This window comes from Oxyura jamaicensis, chromosome 24, assembly GCF_011077185.1.
Source record: "Oxyura jamaicensis isolate SHBP4307 breed ruddy duck chromosome 24, BPBGC_Ojam_1.0, whole genome shotgun sequence".
In the NCBI taxonomy this organism is placed as follows: Eukaryota; Metazoa; Chordata; class Aves; order Anseriformes; family Anatidae; genus Oxyura; species Oxyura jamaicensis.
This window is the reverse complement of record NC_048916.1, coordinates 6,958,974-6,977,273: the sequence shown is the minus strand read 5'-3', so window position 1 is coordinate 6,977,273 and position 18,300 is coordinate 6,958,974. Positions and strand designations below refer to the sequence as shown.

At 40.6% G+C, this 18,300-nt stretch overlaps 1 protein-coding gene across 7 annotated transcripts in view; it reads right to left on the bottom strand.

Annotated features, from left to right (window-relative positions):
• The window catches only part of CADM1 (cell adhesion molecule 1), a 152,231-nt gene that overhangs the window by 48,181 nt on the left and 85,750 nt on the right, over nt 1–18,300 (bottom strand). For all 7 annotated transcript variants that reach the window (XM_035346189.1, XM_035346182.1, XM_035346184.1 and 4 more), the window contains exons 2-5: nt 9,984–10,130; nt 8,708–8,860; nt 5,098–5,235; nt 3,111–3,266 (exon numbers count right to left, since the gene is read on the bottom strand). In XM_035346189.1, the coding sequence (XP_035202080.1) occupies nt 3,111–3,266; nt 5,098–5,235; nt 8,708–8,860; nt 9,984–10,130 (594 nt within the window). The remainder of the gene's footprint in view (nt 1–3,110; nt 3,267–5,097; nt 5,236–8,707; nt 8,861–9,983; nt 10,131–18,300) is intronic.

Here is an 18,300-nt window from a genome sequence, read left to right as displayed (position 1 = left end):
ATACATATTCTAGGTGCCACCTCCAAATGCACCAAAATAAGTTGAAGTACAAATGCTCCAGATTTTCAATGACACTTAAGATCCTAATTTACAAAAAAAAAACATATGACATACCGAACTTTAAGAAAATCACTTTTAAAAGAGAAAAGGTAAACACTTTGAAGGGAAAATAATGCAGCTCTGGGGGAGGACATGCCTGCCTCCCCTCCACTGTGTGCTGCTTCAGCCAGCCAGGCGAGCTAGCCCTTCAGCACGGGAGGACGTGCCCTGCCCGCTGCTCATCTCCACTTTGATTCCTCTCTCCAGGAGCATTACAAAAGTCAGTCTCCTCCAGAAGCAAGTGAGAAACAAGAAAAACGTTGGAAATGGCTGAACTGTATGGGAGAGTAACCTCTGAAAACGCCTTTTTTCATTTCAAGATTGCACAAACAGCACTGAGGTCACTGTCTGTTCCCTTTTGCAGGTTGTGTTTTGAGTAGTTTTTGAGTTTTTGAGTTCTGTTTTTTAAAGACTTTTGAATCGCATCTTTCAAAATCTCTCAATTTTCTGAAATTTAGTCAGACAAAAATACCTCATTATCCAAGAAGGCTCCATCCATCATCCTCCTGTCCTTCCCCAACACATTTCCTGCTCGTGTGGGATACACTAAGTGCAGAGAAATACAACATCCACTGAAAAAATACTTTACTTTGTCCTGCTGGTGTTCCGAAGAGGTGGATCCACTGTGCCCTTGGTGTGAATGAGCAAGACTTCAGGGGAGAGAATGTCAGAGCAGACACTTCAACAAACAACACACAACTGATCTTGAGTTATACCTCTGTGGCTGCAAGAAAAGCAGCTAAAACCACACACACTACCACGATCAGTGAATGCTAAATGCTGCTGCTTTGGAGATTTGGCATTTTGCGTGCCTGGAAGGTAACAACACGGTCAGTGAAAATGCATGGACAGCAACTGGAAGAGATCTGTTCTCATTACAAATCCTGTATCTAAAAAGCAATTGAGAAAGTATCAATTAGGCCTGATTGTCAGAGTCTGAGTTCCCCAAGGGACTAAGGTCATGTCAGCAGAAGCTGTGATTGAGATGCCAGTTGGTGAAGACATGGAGTTTCCTTCTACTCCTGTTATTCTGAAGAATTGAGCTGCAGTCACAAGAGTGAAGCAAGAAAAGCCCAAGGGTAAAAGTTAGCTCTGACTGCCATTTCTACCCTAAGTTCAGGTCCAGCACCAGGTATTAAATGCAAACGTCTGGACATCCTCCAGCACACGAAGTCCTGAAGCCACTAATTGCTGGGAGCTGCAAGGTTACGAGGCACTACATGTTCTTCTGGTACTCTTTTCTCAAGCCATCTGCTACTGCCCACTGAAGCAACTAACTAGACTAACATGGGTCAAGTCCCCATAAATAATTTGTTTACAAACTGTGATTTTAATTCATTCCAGAGAATCCAAAAGACCTTTTGACACTCACTTCCTTTCCCTTACGAGGAGGTTCTGCACTAGCTTCACTCCAGCAAGCACACTCAGCTCCAGGAACAAACAAAGTGAACACTAAACTCAGCGATAAGGGTAAAAAACTTTGCAACAGAAGCCTCCAATGCATTATGTGAAGATCACATGTCCCAAAAGACATCCAAATAACTGTATTTTACATGTGCTTTGCCTTCATTGTATATGGAACCAACCCTGTAAAGACTGCAAATGAAAATAGCCAGGAAGAGATTTATTTGATATGGAGGAAGGACAGAAGAATAGAAAAAAAAAGTCCCCTCTGCCCAACCCCCTCGCCCCCCAACAAACAAACCATTGATCCTCTCCTATCACATCAAACTATCAAGATTTCAGTGCAATTTCTAAAAGGAAGCCTAAAAGTAACCGGATGCCCTTTCAAGCAAGGGGAAGATATCCAGATATCCTGGAAGATTTCAGTATCTGCACATAATAGGGAAGATAGGATTTTTTTCCCTGTTAAGTATTTGATCAAGCCTCACAAAGGTGCTAATGTATTATTAAAGCTAATGGAGCTCTACAAGAAATGTTAATGGACATTAAGTTTGCATAAATGAATTACACATTAGCACAGTCACAAGAAATCTAGTATCTGCCAATTTAGGTAGTATCTGATCATTTCTGTTTTCCTCATTACAGGAACATTACTTCACTCTAGTTTCAGAGATATGAGAATTGTAACCAAGATGTTCATAATGAAACTACATAACGAAGCAGATGAAATAAATTAATACAACCTCTTCTTCCCCTTTTAATGTAATGTTATAGCTGAAGTGAACCTACAAAAATATGCGCTTGAATCATCCTAATACCCTTGCTTTTCTGAGGCACCCAAACCATGTTGGGAGGCCTGTCTGACTTTGGTTTTGGAAGCCGTTTTCTGAGCAGAAGCGTGTACATATAGCAGCTCCATTATCTCCGCCAGCTGAAAGTCCGGCACGTCCGCATTTGCGGCCACTGGTATTTTCAGATAACTGTTCAGAAACCCTGTTAACATCACATACAGTATAACAGTTCCTAAACAAAGTGAAAATGCACTATTAACAATGAACATGTTCGGAACACTATAGCAAAGAATCCGTAGGCCTTTGTCAGTGGTGTTGCTACAGGTTCCACATACTTCATCTTGCCCTGATTTGGAAAAACAGACGGAGTTGTATGTTCACAAGGCACAATGCCAATACTTCTTTTCTTTTGCATGGTGGCAAGTTTTTGCCAGTAACCTTGTGATGGTGGCCAGTTGCTTTAATGTCATATTACAGAAACACTTTCAAAGAGATTGAGTAGGTTGCTAAAAGAAAAATACTCAGATTTAATCTTTCCTGGCAATTTTAAAGCCCAGCCAGGAACCTTTCATGGCGCAAATTCAATGTAAGGAAAGTTATTTAAGAGAATAAATGTATTTATGCTGTTGCAAAAGGGCTGGGAAAAGTCATGGCTTAACCTATTAAATGGCATCCAACATTTTTATTTCAGTTTTTAAAGAACAGAATATAAACTCCATCTACACTATAATTTTATCTAATCATACAGCAAATGGTTCCTGAGGTCTTAAGTGGGCAATTTTATACATTAAAAGCATTACAAGTTCTGCTACTCACACATGACTTCTAGGTAACGTTGTGTCTGCAAGTCTTTGACAGCAGGGTGATCCACCAAACAGATGACTGGGACCCCGTCGTCCTCCCGTCCCACTTTCAGCAAAAGCTGGCTGGTCACTGTGTACATATCAGACCACTGCTCCACTTCAGACTTGCCTGGCAGGGAGATGAAAAAGAAAAGCAGAAGGTGATTGGGGGGAGCATCTACTGGATACGTTCACCTTCCTTGTTCCTGTGCCCAGGTGGTGTGTTCCCTTCAGCATCTATCTCCCCTCTTCAGATACAAGGTTATGGCCGGGATGCACGCAGGTATGGAGTAACACACCTCTCCAAGAATTTGCTCCTGATTAAGATCTACACTACATTACCACAATGATTAACAATCCCCTTACACCATCCCCAAATCCTCAAACTCTTAAATCAATGGAGCTACAAATCCCCTCCCACTCTTGAATCAACAATTAGCTAGAAAAGTGATTAAACAGATTAACTTAATTAAAAGTAGTATTGATAGGCTGAAATATTTCAGCAGTACTCCATCTGAGGAAGAGAATAACCACAGCGGTGGGAGCAAAGCATAGTTCAGGAGTTACTAGGTGGTGTAGCACATAACACAGGATCAAGAAAGAAAAGACAAGACAGGAGAGAAAGAATTTTTCCATGAACTCTGCGAGCACTTGCTGATAGTGTGCCACCACTGTGCTTCCAAATTCTCTTATCTGTGGCTTTTTATTTAAGAATTCAGATCACACAAGCAAAACATTAAGAGTAACTTGTAATAGAGGTCTTTTAAACACAAAATATTTCTGGATAATATATTAAAGTGAAACATGAGGAGAGCTGAAGAAAGTGACATCCCTTTATATTTAGAGGAAAGGCTTTCTGATCAGAGAAGCTACATTTTCACTCTATTCACAACGCACAACCAAGTATTTCAGTTTTCCTACTTCTGTTTAAAAAACATCCAAAGAATCAGCAGGGTGAACTGGTATTTCAAGAAGCTACTACTCAGCTCAGCAGTCTTCAAAGATAAAGGAAAGCTGGGATTCAATTGCCAACGCAAGAAAACTCAATCAAGAAGCTGGACAGGTCAAGCATGAAGGGTCAAATACTATTGCACTGCTGCCCGCCAGAATGGGAAAGGGAACTAAGAAAGAGATCATTTGAAGATCGGTATAACGTTTAGATGACAACAGGTGCTGGAAATCAGTGGGGCACCACTTCAAGCAGCAGCAGGTTTGCATTCCACCTTTATCAGCATACGCTCAGCATGTGTCATATTCGGATGCTTGTAGGTGTTGTACTTAAATAGAAGATTTTATCTTGCCCTTGTAGGGGGGTTGGATTTGAAGTAATGAGTCTGGACTTGTGTAGAGAGCCCTTCAGTGTCTCAGCACAAAGGTGTTGTCAACCAAGCTCACATCTACATGCAGACTTAAACTAACAGCATGACACATGCAATCAGTGTCAGTGACTTGAATGTGCTAATACCAGGAGCAACCAGATTTTGGTTGGTAGGAGAAATCCATCTTACATGAATATTCCACTGAACACAGAAAAAATACTGTGTAAACAAAAGAACTGGATATGAAGGTAAACCAACAATCTTTACAGTTCAAAGTGCAAATTATTTTACTCATACCTAAAACAGGGCAGAAAAATACATAAACAACCACAGAAATAAATTATTTGCACCGTTTTTGGGCTCTTCAAAGTCACGTGCAGTTACAGAAAGGCTCTAGAACCCTGTATTCAATTCTGGCAGGTAGGCAGAGGACAAAATGAAGTTCAGCCCTTTTATGTTAAAGAATAACTTATGTCTGCCCACATACTCCTTTGTTCCCAAGCTGGTGTTTAAAACAACTTGCTTTTTTATTTTTTTATTTTTTCTTAAGCAGCAGAGAACAAATACACAATATCACATGAATTATTTCAGCTATGTAAAAACAAACAAACAAAAAACAAGTGACTTAGAGGATACATCTACCAGTTAGCTCCTTGTTTCCTTTGAACCATCTGATTGTGGTGGCTGGTCTGCTGGCCATGGCAGTGCAGTTCAGCTCAATCTCTTCTCCCTCAACAGCAATTTCTTTTTGGATATCAATTACCAAATTGCGTGGTGGTACTAAAATGAAAAAAAAAACAACACAACACATACTTGATGAAAAGACAAGTAAGACATTTTCTGATCACTAACACAAGACAAGATCTTCTGAAAAACCCATGAAATCTACCAGAGTAAACTAGCCACCAGCATTTTCTTGATCTTTCAATCGATCAAATCCTTTGATAGATGGTTTCACAGTAATCAGAGTACGCGCTTTCACTCTCCACCTAATAATCAAAGTGGTTTCACAAATTATCACTTATCAAGTTCTTAACTTTCTGTTCTCTCTCCTAGCAAGGCACCACTCCATGGAGGAGTTTGAGTATTCCATGTTATTCAGTTGTGTATGTTGCTATATAAAAATGCAGTTTGACTTCATGCACATTTCTTGACTTGTGCTGACAGGCAGAGGAAACACCAAAGCTGACATTTGGAAGTGCATTACTTACCGCAGTTCTAACCTCAGAAGGCAATTTTTCTCTCCTGCTGTTCAGTTTCAAGCCTCAGCCTTAAGGAATGGAAGCAGGCCAGCAAACATCAAGCTCATTTAAAATGCTCAAAAGGCACTGAGCACAAGACCATGTTGGACTGCCATCACCTTTTAAACAACACTGCCTACTCCCACAAACTAAACACAAAACCACCCCAGAGAGAGGAGGGAGTCTACTCTGCATCCAGTGACAGATTCTTGCATCATATGGTAGTTACCCTGAGATGGTAATTTGCCATTCTCCCCAGACAAGTTTTCTCTACAGATCAAGAGTCTTGCATGAAACATAATCCAGTAATGTTGAGACACAGGCCAGAGCTTCAGGGTGATAACAACTGCACCATAACCCAGAGACATGACAAACAAGCTTAAAAATTATGACATAGAAACAAGGAGTCTCTTCCCCATGAAAGAACCAGTAGCTAGAGAGGCAAAAGACAGAAAAAAAATGAACATCAAGAGTTCATGCAGCGCTGAGTTGTACTTACAGGGAAAAAAAAAACACGGAACTTCCAAAGGAAACTCAACTTTGCTCTGATCGATATGATTAAGCAACTGTATAGTTCAAATGCGACTAACACGTTTTTCAGCTAATGAAGAACAAATATGTATAAATACCATCCAGATGATCAAATGGACTAATTAGTCACTTGTGGCTTTTCTCTAAAAAGAACAGAACAGGCTACATATTGGAGATTTTCACATGTTCCAATTAAGCATGAATAAATCTACATATAGTCTCACTGAAGACATTAAAGTCATAGGGAAGAGGAAGGAAGAACATTACTAAAGGAAAAGAAAGCGTGAAGCTCTCCTCTAACACTGACTGCATAGAAGGATGTCTGAAAACTTTGCCCTGCTCTCCAAAGCAAGTATCATTAGAAGCAGATCAACAAAACTACTCTTTGATATAACTTAAAATATATAGGAGCCTGAGTAATGACTTGGAGATCTTGGGTGGAAAATGAATTCCTAGGAGGACCAACAATGTACTGACACATATAACTACTCCACTGCCCTGTCCCATTTTTTTTCTCCTAATTAGGGAGTCAATAATATGGAAGAAAGGAAAGACATGCTACCCTTGGCTTCACAGCAACCAATCTCTAAGTACACATGTTAGCTAAGATAAACAATCCCCTCCTTAGTCTTCTAATAATAAACATCTATCTTCATTGCCTGCCCTGTGAACGAAGGTTTTGCCTGAGTATGTGATAAAGGTGGACAGAAAACACTGCATTATGTATGTGAGGGAAAGGCAGGCACACACTGGTCATGCTGCAAATTTTGCTAAAAAAAAAAAAAAAAAAAGAACTGAAGTACAAGACAAGAAAACAGACTTTTCCCTGAATTCTGAAGCATAATGTATGTTAAAAAAAAAAACAAGCCAACAAGTGCATTATGTTCCCCACTTGAAAGACATGCAGTGCTGGCTTATAGGTGAATAAAGTAAATGCTATTATTTCAAACACATTGTTAGCAGTGAGATTAAATACCACAAAACATTTTTGTATATGCATGATTACAGAGAAGAGCTGGAAGAGAACTTCTAATATGGATACTGGAAACTGCACTAGGGCTTAAAAGCTGTTGATAAATGTAATAGCTGTAGTAGAACTGCTTATAAACATTACTTAAACAATGTATAAAAACCTAAGAACCAAATCTCATTAAATAAAAGAAGAAAGATTTAAACTAATCAGCAAGTGAGATCTTACATTATATCATCCTCTGTAATGCAGGTTCTCCTATTAATAGAATCTTAAAAGCCGCTGATAATCTGTAGAAATAGCTCTAATAGCACGAGTTGTTATTACTTGTAACCACAGCAGTCTTGCAGCTGCATATCCACAGTCTTGCGAAGCATGAGCAAGGTGGGGGGAAGGGACAGAATTAACTTCAGCTCTGCAAATACCAATTCCTAAACAAATGAGCAATGTTAGGATGTCAAGTGGAAGATCTTATGTTCCATTACACGTGAAAAATGTTTGCTACAATTGATAGGAAACTACCACTTTCCGTTAGTTGAACTTTAGATTTCACTGAGTTCGTCAATAGACGAACACAAAATCTTATGCATCTTCACATGGTAGGAGGTTACTGAGTTGTTCTACCATGTTATGAAGCATTAACATTATTTTTCCTCTGTAAATCAGATAATTATTGAAAGACATTTTCTACAGCTTTTACTTTCTGCACAGAATGAGATGCAACCATCACAACATAAATTCCCTTGCTTGTAAGAAATACATCTTCTCTAGCCCTAAAAGAAGGGGACACATGGCAAGAGGAAAGCTCGTCTTAAAAAGCATGTGTGGTCCTGCAAAGCCACTCAATATCCATTCCACGATGCTAGCAGGTTCAGACTTGCTCAAAAAACATAATGATTCATTTTGATGTTCTTACAGACAGACAATATGACAGTTAAAAAATTAATCTGTGCCACTTGTCTGCAAAACAAAGCTTGTGCTAAACTCCACTTCATAAATGGCAGGAAACCCAGCAGAATTTCCAGGTGACCTGCCCGAGTAAAACAGAGGCTTAGAAGTAGAAATCACTTCCCACTTATACCTCTGCTTATTCCTTGAAGCTAAAAATATCCTGTGAAAAAACGGGGAAGACCCAATAATCACACAAAGTACAACATGACCTACAAAGACAGACTGGGTGTGCAATCAGGGGCATGCTGCAAGACAGGGCGAATACACAATGGCCATAACATGCCACTGGGCTTGGTATTTGCAGGCAGCCCTCAAAATTCTTGTACCTGCAAGTTCAAGTACGAAGCTGCACTGACCTATCGAAGAACTGAGCTGGTCTGCAGTGGGAGAGCACTTAGTATTACAATACTTACACTTCACCAAAAATCACTGGAGCACTGGGCTCTTTCTGGGCAGGCAGAACTCCCCAGTCACAGCCCCGTTCTACTGCCTTATCCAACCCAGACCCCGTGCACAGAGCACTTGCAAAATTCATCACAAGCATCTACTGGGTCCTTACCAAGCACTGTAATAGTGGTATAAATTTCCTGCGGGGGATCGGTGTAGAGCTGGCAGAAGTACCTTCCTTCATCAGAAATAGAGACGTTTGTCAGTGACACTCTGAGTTCGCTGTTGGAGAAATTCACCAGCTGAAACCTGCTGTCCTTCAGCGCTGCAGAGCAAAGGGATCATCAGTGACTGTGATGACAAATGCAGCAGTTCCTCTCACAACAAAAGTCAAAAGTCTATAGAAATGTGAGTAACATCTAAACCAGTGCCCCACGGGTTCCTGACTGCAGCTGTAATCCTGCTTCTTATGTTTAAGTTTGGATCTATAAAATACTTCTGTTCTCAAATCATTACAAAGAATCAACATAAGCAAATCCACTGGGCACAGTACCAAATCTTTTGACATGCTGTTTATCTTCATACAGCTTAGGGATGCATAGGTAAATTGCTTACTGTGCAAATGCATTTCTATATGCTTGCATTTCAGCGTGCAGTAAGTGAACCAGGGGCAGTGTGAAAGATAAAAATTGGAAAAGAATCATTTAAGATTTGTTCCCTGATGAGTAGTGGCTACCTAAATTCTTCTAGGAATTCGGAAACCAAGCATTTCAAATCTCCCCAGCTAAACGTACAGGCCACAAATGTTAGCACAAGTGAAGTGAGCCAGCCTCCACTGCCCTCCCGTACTTGTAGATCATAAAATGTCTCAGAAGAGAACGTGATCTGCCACGTGTTTCTATAATGCTCAGCACAATATGCCAGCATCTCTAGTCTCTTTTGTGACATTAATATGAAGAATTTCAAACATTTCATTGCTGCTATGAGGCTCCCATGGTATTGTCACAACAGGAAACAAAGCCAGACTTGTTCACTGGACATCACAGTGATGGGAGATTTTGTTTTGGCTATAAAGAGGCATAGATTGTCTTGAAAATTTTAGTCTTCAAACCAAACAGATTACCTCTGAGAACATTGCACTGTCTCTGCTTTGCCCTGTTCAATTTGTTTGTGTCAGCTAAATATTTGGCACTCAATTGCAATTCACCCTGAATTACTACAATCAATTCCTATTGCAAAGTAAGACGGTCTGACTTTTAAAGGGGACCATCAAGGTTTCCATTAAGGAGAAAGATTATGATTGCCTGTTTCATCTGCCCTCTAAAGAACTGACTAAACTTTAAGTGTCTAACATTAAATTAAAAGAAGAGATCTCAGCAAATGCTTTATCCCAAGTGCAAGCAAGGTACAGGAAAAGTTGTTACCAAATAATAAAAGATGAAACTTACGTCTGAAATCTCTGAAATAAATCGTTTGTCTGTTGGGATTCAGGAGCTGAATCACTGAGTCATCGCTGTTTTTGACTCTACAGCTGATGGTGGCAACATCTCCCTCCACTACCGTCACATCTTCTGTAACCAAATTCTGACCATCACCTTAAGAAGAAAGGGAAGATGAAATATGAAAATCATAAATGACATCAGCAAGTTTCATTTGGAATCACATCACTGGGTACCAACAAAAAGAGCAAACTTCAGTAGGCTCCTACACCCAAAGTAAAATTGGAAAATTGGGAAAATGGGAAATTGCCTCGGGTTGGAAAAAAGGCATCATGCAAAATCTGGGAGGCTTCAATCTACACGGCGTGTGCCAGCCCCTGTGGCAGCCCCAGGAGGTCAGGAGCTGGCACTGCAGTACAGTCAGGGTTTGTGCAATGTGTGTCCAGCAGCATAACCACGGGCCACTGTGCTCAAAACGATCTTGGATTTTTTCCTGATCTGCTGAAGTGAGGAAGGACTTTATTTCCTTCAAGAGGAACTTTGGGAAGGCAGAATATCAGCTCGTGAGGAGATTACCTTGTGTCCTCCAACAAGCTGGGTTTATAAAGAAACCTTTTACCCACCCCACCCCAATAACGAAACAAGCATATTCCACAGCCATTTTTTTGTTCGTTTTGCTGGGGCTGGTATTATTTTCACTGAACAGATGCAACTACCTACATGATAAACACACAGAATTACACCACCAGAGAATTCAAGGAAGTATTCTCCCCCCCACGCTGTACTGGACATCAATGAATTGAAGAGGAACAATGGGAAGGGAGTCTATAGCTACAAAATGACTACCATAGGGTCCCATTACACAGCTTGTTTTTTATTGCAAAGTTACTTTAACTCAGTACATTCTCTCCATTATATTTTAAATAATAAGAAAAAGTAGAGGACTGTGGAAAAATCTCACTGGACTTCACACACCCCTCCAGGCTTTAATACTTGTGTATTAAAGGAGCGTAAGGTCCATGCCACATGCACGGAGATAGCAGAATTTGCTTCCTCTCTTAAAAAGACAAATATTGTTAAATTACCTTGAAAGAACAATTTGCTGTAAAAGGCATTTATCCTTTGACTTTAACAGATATACTTTTGTGAGCTAGTTTTTACTTAATGTTTAATCAGTGGGTGCTATTAATGTCCAGAGGCAGGAAAAAAGAACTCGATGCAATTATGCCGTGGGAGTCTTGTAATCATTTATAGGTCATCACCTCAAAACTCTCTCTCTAATGAATTGAATCATTACATCAGATGCACACTGAGAAATTTGGTTCACATTTTAAAGACTGCAGAGGATCATTACTTGAAAAAGTGTTTTGCATTTCAGTTTTTCCATGTATTCTTTATCAGGTTAAAGCTGGAAGGCTGCAGTGGAAAGGCAGAGCAGCAAGATCTCGTCTGCTTTCAAAACTTACAAATGTTATGGACAAGGAGGCAAGCGCAAGTAAGCTTTACTTGTTGATAGCATAAGAAACGAAATAAAGTGGGAGAAATTTTGAAACCTTGATTGTCAGTTTGTCAAATTACGTGAAGGTGTGCGGGCACCTGACCAAGGATTCTGACCCGCGTGGAGCTGGAGCAGGGTGACCAAACGACGTGCCAGAGCCCACTGCTGCCTCACAGCGTGTTTGTGCAGGGCCAGGGCAGGAGACAGTCCGACTCCTAAGTTGGCTATGCAAGGAAAAATGCAAGGTTTTGGTGAAATTCAAAATAGGTTTTGCATTTTTGGGCAGAAGAACCAGCGCCTCTTCAGCAGCCAGATGTAAACTTGAGGGATGCTATGTTCAAAAATTTCACCAGCAGCACAGGCAAAAATATTAAACATCACTAACTGCTTCTAGGGAGTAATTTGATCAAACCCATTCAAAACAAGGTTCTTGCACAAGGATCAGCTTGATACGTTCTCATAAATGCAATATTCACTACAAATCATTAACAAAGCTATTAAGATTCGATTTCCATCTAAGCAATTATTGCAAGCATATTTTTTTTTTTTTTACATTTACTTTAAAAGACTCAATCCTATTTTCAATTCATTAAACTGTTCCTTGCATTTACTGAGTTTTACATCAGCTTGGAAGCCTATTTGAATTAATAAGAATTACAGTAGAAGTAATTTAGAAATAAATTATTTGAAGTTCAAACCACTGAAGCTTTTCATGCTGGAATGCCGCTACATTAAGCCTGCTGACTGATTGCTTTAGAAGTCCAGCATCTAGGTCCAGGCTGGCATCAGGATCTGTCTCCAGGAAGTATTTATTCTCCCTCAGGCTTTGGGGTTAATGATAGGCACAGTGCACATAAGGACAAAGCTTCTTGTTCTGCAACAGCCAGCATCTCAGCCTTCATGGATTTTTGTGTATTTATTCTGAACCAAAGGGCATCCTATCTGGCTGCTGTTTGCAAAGATTCTCTTGCTCTGCTGACCTAAATTTGTTTGCTTAACTAACAGCACCAGACAGCACAAGTTAACACTTCTGGTTATCTGCATTCACATCTGCTCCCAGTTACCATGATGAGGAAGCTATTTCTGAGAACAGCATCAATTACAAACTTCAAATGAAATAATACAAAAAAAATGCAATGTGAAGCGAAAACTCTCTAGACCCATTTTAATTTCAACATTTCAGGAAGTTATTCCCTAATATTCACTGGCACTACACAAGTGTTCTGAGTATTAACTTTCATTGAAATACATACATTTAAAGCACCACATCATCATTGTAAGAGGGAAGAGATCTGGGTGGGGAGGGAGAGGAAGAAGCTGAATTCTATGGATCCTGCACAGAATCACAGTAGATGAGAGGGGGGAAAAAAAGGGAAGTTGCTATTGATAAAGAACTCTGAAAACACCTGCCAATTAGCAGTACTTCTGGGGGGCAGAGCATGAGCAGGGCAAATGGGAAAAAAAACAACAACAGAATTATTCTTGCTGTATTTTCATCTAATTAAATTTGAACGGAATATGAAAACCCCCATGCATTGGTTTTGTATCAGACACGTTCCTGTTGAGAACTCCAAACCTGGAGTTTCCTGGACTAAGCTTTTCATCACTGCCTACAGAAACTTGCACTAGATGTAATATGCACGCACATTCTTGATCTAAAGTATAAAGCATTGTTATTGAGACAGGAAAAAAGAGAGGAACGTGTATTAAGCCAGCTTCCAAGGGTGGGCTTCAGTGTGAACTGACATACACATGCAACATATACATATAATATTAATGAGAAAGTATAACAACTAAAATAGGTTCCCCCAATGTAAGGGGAAGAAAAAAACCGCTATGCATATCTCCTTTATTACCCAAAGCAATTCTTTGGCATCGTGTATTGAAATCTCTCCATGCAATGTGAAAAACTGACATATCTTACACTTACTGGGGGAGATGCTGGCTAGATGCTATATAATTAATTTTTGCACTTGTATTGCTGCCTTAGATCACTTCAATATTTGTTTCTAAGACTGCAAAGTAAGAAGATTATTGACCAGTAAATCGTGTTTAAAACAAGTTCCTCTAAGGTAGGCACAGCACAGGGACCTTGACTCATATGCAGTGGTCACGTTGAAAATTAATTCTTTTTTCCAATTGTGGCACATCAGGATAGAGCGAAGCATCAGGGAGAAAAGAGGGAAAGATTAAAAATACATGCCTGTGAACATGATTCTTCAATTCCTAACAAAACACTAGCCACAGGTACTTCATCATGACCAACTGCACTGCCGATTCAGTATACAGTATGCAGACACAAATACTTTCCAAGAAAGAGTAATTTTCATGAAACACCAGGTATGTAAACTCACACATAAACAGAATTGTTCTTAATAAATTGAGCCAAAGGGGAAAAACACTTCGATTGTTGAATTTGGCTGGGCCTAGCTTTGGATAATAATGCTTAAAAAAACAACAACAACAACAAAAAAAACTGTTTGTTCATGTCTTTGATGAAAAATGGCGTGGTGATCAGAATTAATGTAATTTTAATATTAAAAAAATAAATTTTGGTTACCTAGGAAGAATATAGTGGTTAAATAACCAACAAAGGTTAAGACAAACACCACACAAGTTTTATAAATGCCTAGCAACATACCTACTCCAAAAGCTTTGTCTCTTTGTCTCCTTTTCCCTGAGCACTTTCTGTGCTCTTTCCACCCATCATGAAGACAGTACTGCTTTAAGTTAAGTATCACAAACTGTATTTTCAGAAAGACAGCAGTAAATGAACAGACATTTTGTAGTGATCAGATACAGCAACCTTACAGAGCAGGAAGAAGGAGAACAAATCACCATTTAAGTTCTCAGCAAATTTGCTTTAAGGAGAGAGAAGAGAACTGACAGCAGTGTGCTGAAAGCAAGTTGCTGGAGCTCAGTGCATCTGGTCTTCAAGTCTTAACAGTTTTAAAAAGCAACCATCGTCACACTTGATCTTTTGAGAAGAATGGACAATCCAGGCTAATTGTGTTGGCAAGAAAAGGCAATTGCTTTCTACGGAGTTAATTTCATGACATCTTTTCATGCACAAAAGAATGATAACAATTTTAGATCAGGCTGTCTACAAAATATACCTACACATGCGAGCGTGCAACATGGCTTCCATCGTGTAGGAAAGCACAAATCCTGCACTAGTGATGAAAAGGGCTGGGTCTGGCTTCAGATAATAACGCTTAAAAACCATGCAATAACAAACAGTCTTTATTCCCCAGATGTATTCAAATATACAGAAATAAATATGTTGTCTTCCACCCGTATAAAAAAAAGCTTATTGTGAACAACTTGAGAAGCATGGCTGGGAAGGAGGAAAGGCAGCATGCTGCTTTTTATACCCCAAAATGCAAACTACTGACTAGGCAATTCAAACCACTGGGTAAGGCTGGGAGCCTTAAGGGCATGTGGTGCTTTCGCCAAAGCCTGCAGATGCTGTAGCGTTAACGTGAAGTGCTAACAATAGACCTTTACCCCACTTGTGCTCCTTAACCACCATAAAACAATAACAAGGGTTGATCTTCTGATCCCTCAGAACCATCTCAGATGTGACACTGCTAGGATGTGCTCCAGGAACAGGCCCTAAATCAGTCTTTGCTACGTAGTAGAGCTGCTCTGCACTAAGCTGTGCAATCCTGCCTCCATGAGCAGCTCAACTCCAGCTCCAAACGCCAACTGAACCTGCTTCAAGGGCATCTGTTAGTCCTGACAGTCTGGTTGAGTAGAACTGCACTGCATTATTAGTCTCTCTGCATCTCCCAGTCCATTTTGCCTGCCAAAGAGAGATGCCGAAAGCCTTCCACATTGGAAGCTCAGGACTGACGTGCCGAGGGGCAGGGCTAAGTGCTGGCACGCATCCGACACCTCCTTGCAGCACGTGCCAGCACCCATCACATCACCTGGGGAAGGGGAAGGGGGGAGCCAGGAGCGGAGACGCCCGACCCAGCACTTGTATCCCAGGGAGAGCTCGGAGCGAGGGGGAGGAATACGTTTTGAGACAGCTGTAAACAGATCACGACAATCATGCTGAATAACACTGTGTTGGGAAAACTACTCATATTTCTGTTGAAGAAGCTAAGTGCTTTTGGACTGTAACGTGAAAGGGCAATTTCTTAGCATAGAATTGTGTTTCTGTGACTCAGCCCCACCAGCCCATGGCGAGGGTTGGCTCCCTTCAGCTGCCTGCCAGTTGCTCTGACATCTTTCTGCTCAGGAGACTCTCTTCTACGTCCAGCCCAAGCAAAAATACTCAATAACGGAAACCCTCCCAAGGCCACAGAACCTAAAGATACATGCGGGTGTTTCTGAACAATTGTTCTTTTAATTTTATCCTCAATCTCAGAGGAAGATCGTTTCCAACCAGGATTTACAGCTAACATTTTGAAATAGCAACTTTATCTTCTAATAAGATCTAATTACCAGTTTTGTGACCTTCAGTCAAGTATCTTTGAGATTTTACTGCGGTCAAGTAGCTTTTACTCTCTCTTCAAAATCTTCTCCATGACTAGCAACTGTCATAGTATGACCAAAACGCAACTCCACCTCCACTGGGAAGAAGCTCTTCAAAAAAAGCACTGGTGGTAAACAAACAGAGTTGAAGAAAATCTCATATTCAAGTTTGTTTTGCTTTGCAAGTCTGTCATCTTCAATGAGCTAATGTGAAGTTTGTCCCTGTGTAAAATCCCCGAGTATCAAGAACGACAGCTACTTCACAGTGAGGCACCCCGCTGCAGCCTCAGAACCAAGCCGAGCAGACGAAGCTCAAACGAGATAGAGGGGATGGGACAGAGTATCTCCCCTCCCGTGTCTGAAGTTGAGACTACAGCAAATCGATATAGTAATGCTCACCCTGCATTAATGTTTACTTTCAAATTTCATGCGTATTACTCCTCCTTTACTACAAAAGCTAGCCTTGAAAGGATGACTTTGACGAAGGGTGCTGATTTCCGTGTCAATTCCGTTGCTACAAGTTTTGGTATCACCTGATGCATGCACTCTGGAAGAGTGTAAGCTAAAAGTATTAGATCCTCTGCAGTAGAAACAAGGGGCAGGGGAGATTAACATTCATGGGAACTATTCCAGTGTCACGGATCTGTAAGAAAACAGCTACTGACTATCGCTAACGAAGCAGATTGTCACTTAAGGAAGTATCTGGTATTAAGTGCAAAGCCTCTATTTCCAAAATAGAGAACAATTCCTTATTAAGGTTCATCATTTCTCAGAAGAAACTGCAAGAGATGGAGACCACAGATGAAAGCTTCACACTAAATTACCAGAAGGGCCAAGATTGTCCCCAAAGAGCAGCAGCGTTGGAAGATGCTCTCTTCATCACCCTCCACAGCATTCTGCTCTCCAGGCTTGGTTATCTAAAGGTTGTTTGACAACCTTTTCTGACAGGCTTCGTCACCAAATCTAAGGTGAAGAGCTTGCACACGTTATATTTGGATGACCAGTAAATCCAAATGGATTACTGCCAGCAACCCCGTAATTCGGCCTACCACAAATCTTCCATTCTGTCATTTACACCAAATTTCAGCAGGTTTCCCTAACATTTTCTGCAGGGATGAAAACACTTCGACCATTCAGCATCCTCAGTGCAAGCTATTTAATTTTCTTGTCATATGTTTTACTCAACCTCAGTAATTGCAGGAACCTGTTTTCCCTCTCTTCTCAATACATATTTTAACAAGTGTACACACGTGTGAATGCTTTCAGCACCTTTCATCACTGATTCACCCAGTGAGGCAGAGAACTCCTTTGCCCACCTCTCACTAAGCTACAGCTAACATTTCTCTACCGAATTACTTCCCTGGTTTCTGAGAGAATATGCAAGATTGTGCAAAAATTGCTTATTATGGGGAGCATGTTTATGTTATGAATTATACACTTCAGAAAAATATACTGCAAATTTGAGTAAGTTGTGCACAGCTATTAAATTTCTGCAGAAGAAAAAATGCTATAGCCACCTTTATTGCTTTTCATGCTTAAATAGTAAGAATAAAAGATGACAACAGCTCCGAACTGACACCAAGGGTTTTATTTAAACTTCTGTGAATTTCCGTGTGATGAAATTGCATCGGGGAATTCTTTCTGCTGGTGTCTAACCGAAAGGGTATAAAGATAGAAAACTGATTTGAAATACTGCTAAAGCAACACAGCTGGCTAAGTATTGTTAGTCCATAGGAAAGCAGTTCCTTTACTAAACCCGTGCTCCATCTGAATTATTAAAATTCTCCCTGCGCTTCTCAAAGAGAGTCCTGCCTGAGCTGAACGACAGAGGAACGGTAACAAACAGGAGGACGGGTCCAACACAGCCCCCCCAAAGCACCTGCTTAAAAGTCAACCTGTGCAGCGGGCGTCTGACTTTTATGTTGTATCACTTGATAGGAGCAACCAGCAGTCCACGTCCCATCTGAAGCATTTTGATCTTACATATTGCAATTGTGAACACAAACCCTTCTCCTATGACAAAAAGCTGTGTGCTTTTGGCCCAAAGATCTCTCGGCCTGAAGCATTTCCTGAATTCACCGTGCTCATCAACACCCCTTCAGTCCTCCCTCTCGCAGGCCTCCCATTACCAGTAACCATCAGTTCAGATTTATGATCTGTCACCTGTGTTGGGATTAGATGTCATGCTTGTCTTTCTATTACTCAGATATTGATAGATAAAATTCCATGGCCATACATTCCCTGTCCCTTCAAAGGTTACCGTCAGAGGATGCTCAGAATCGATACAGATCTTATCTGTCACTGACCTCGGCGGGGCACAGCAAACAAGGCTCACGGGAACACAGC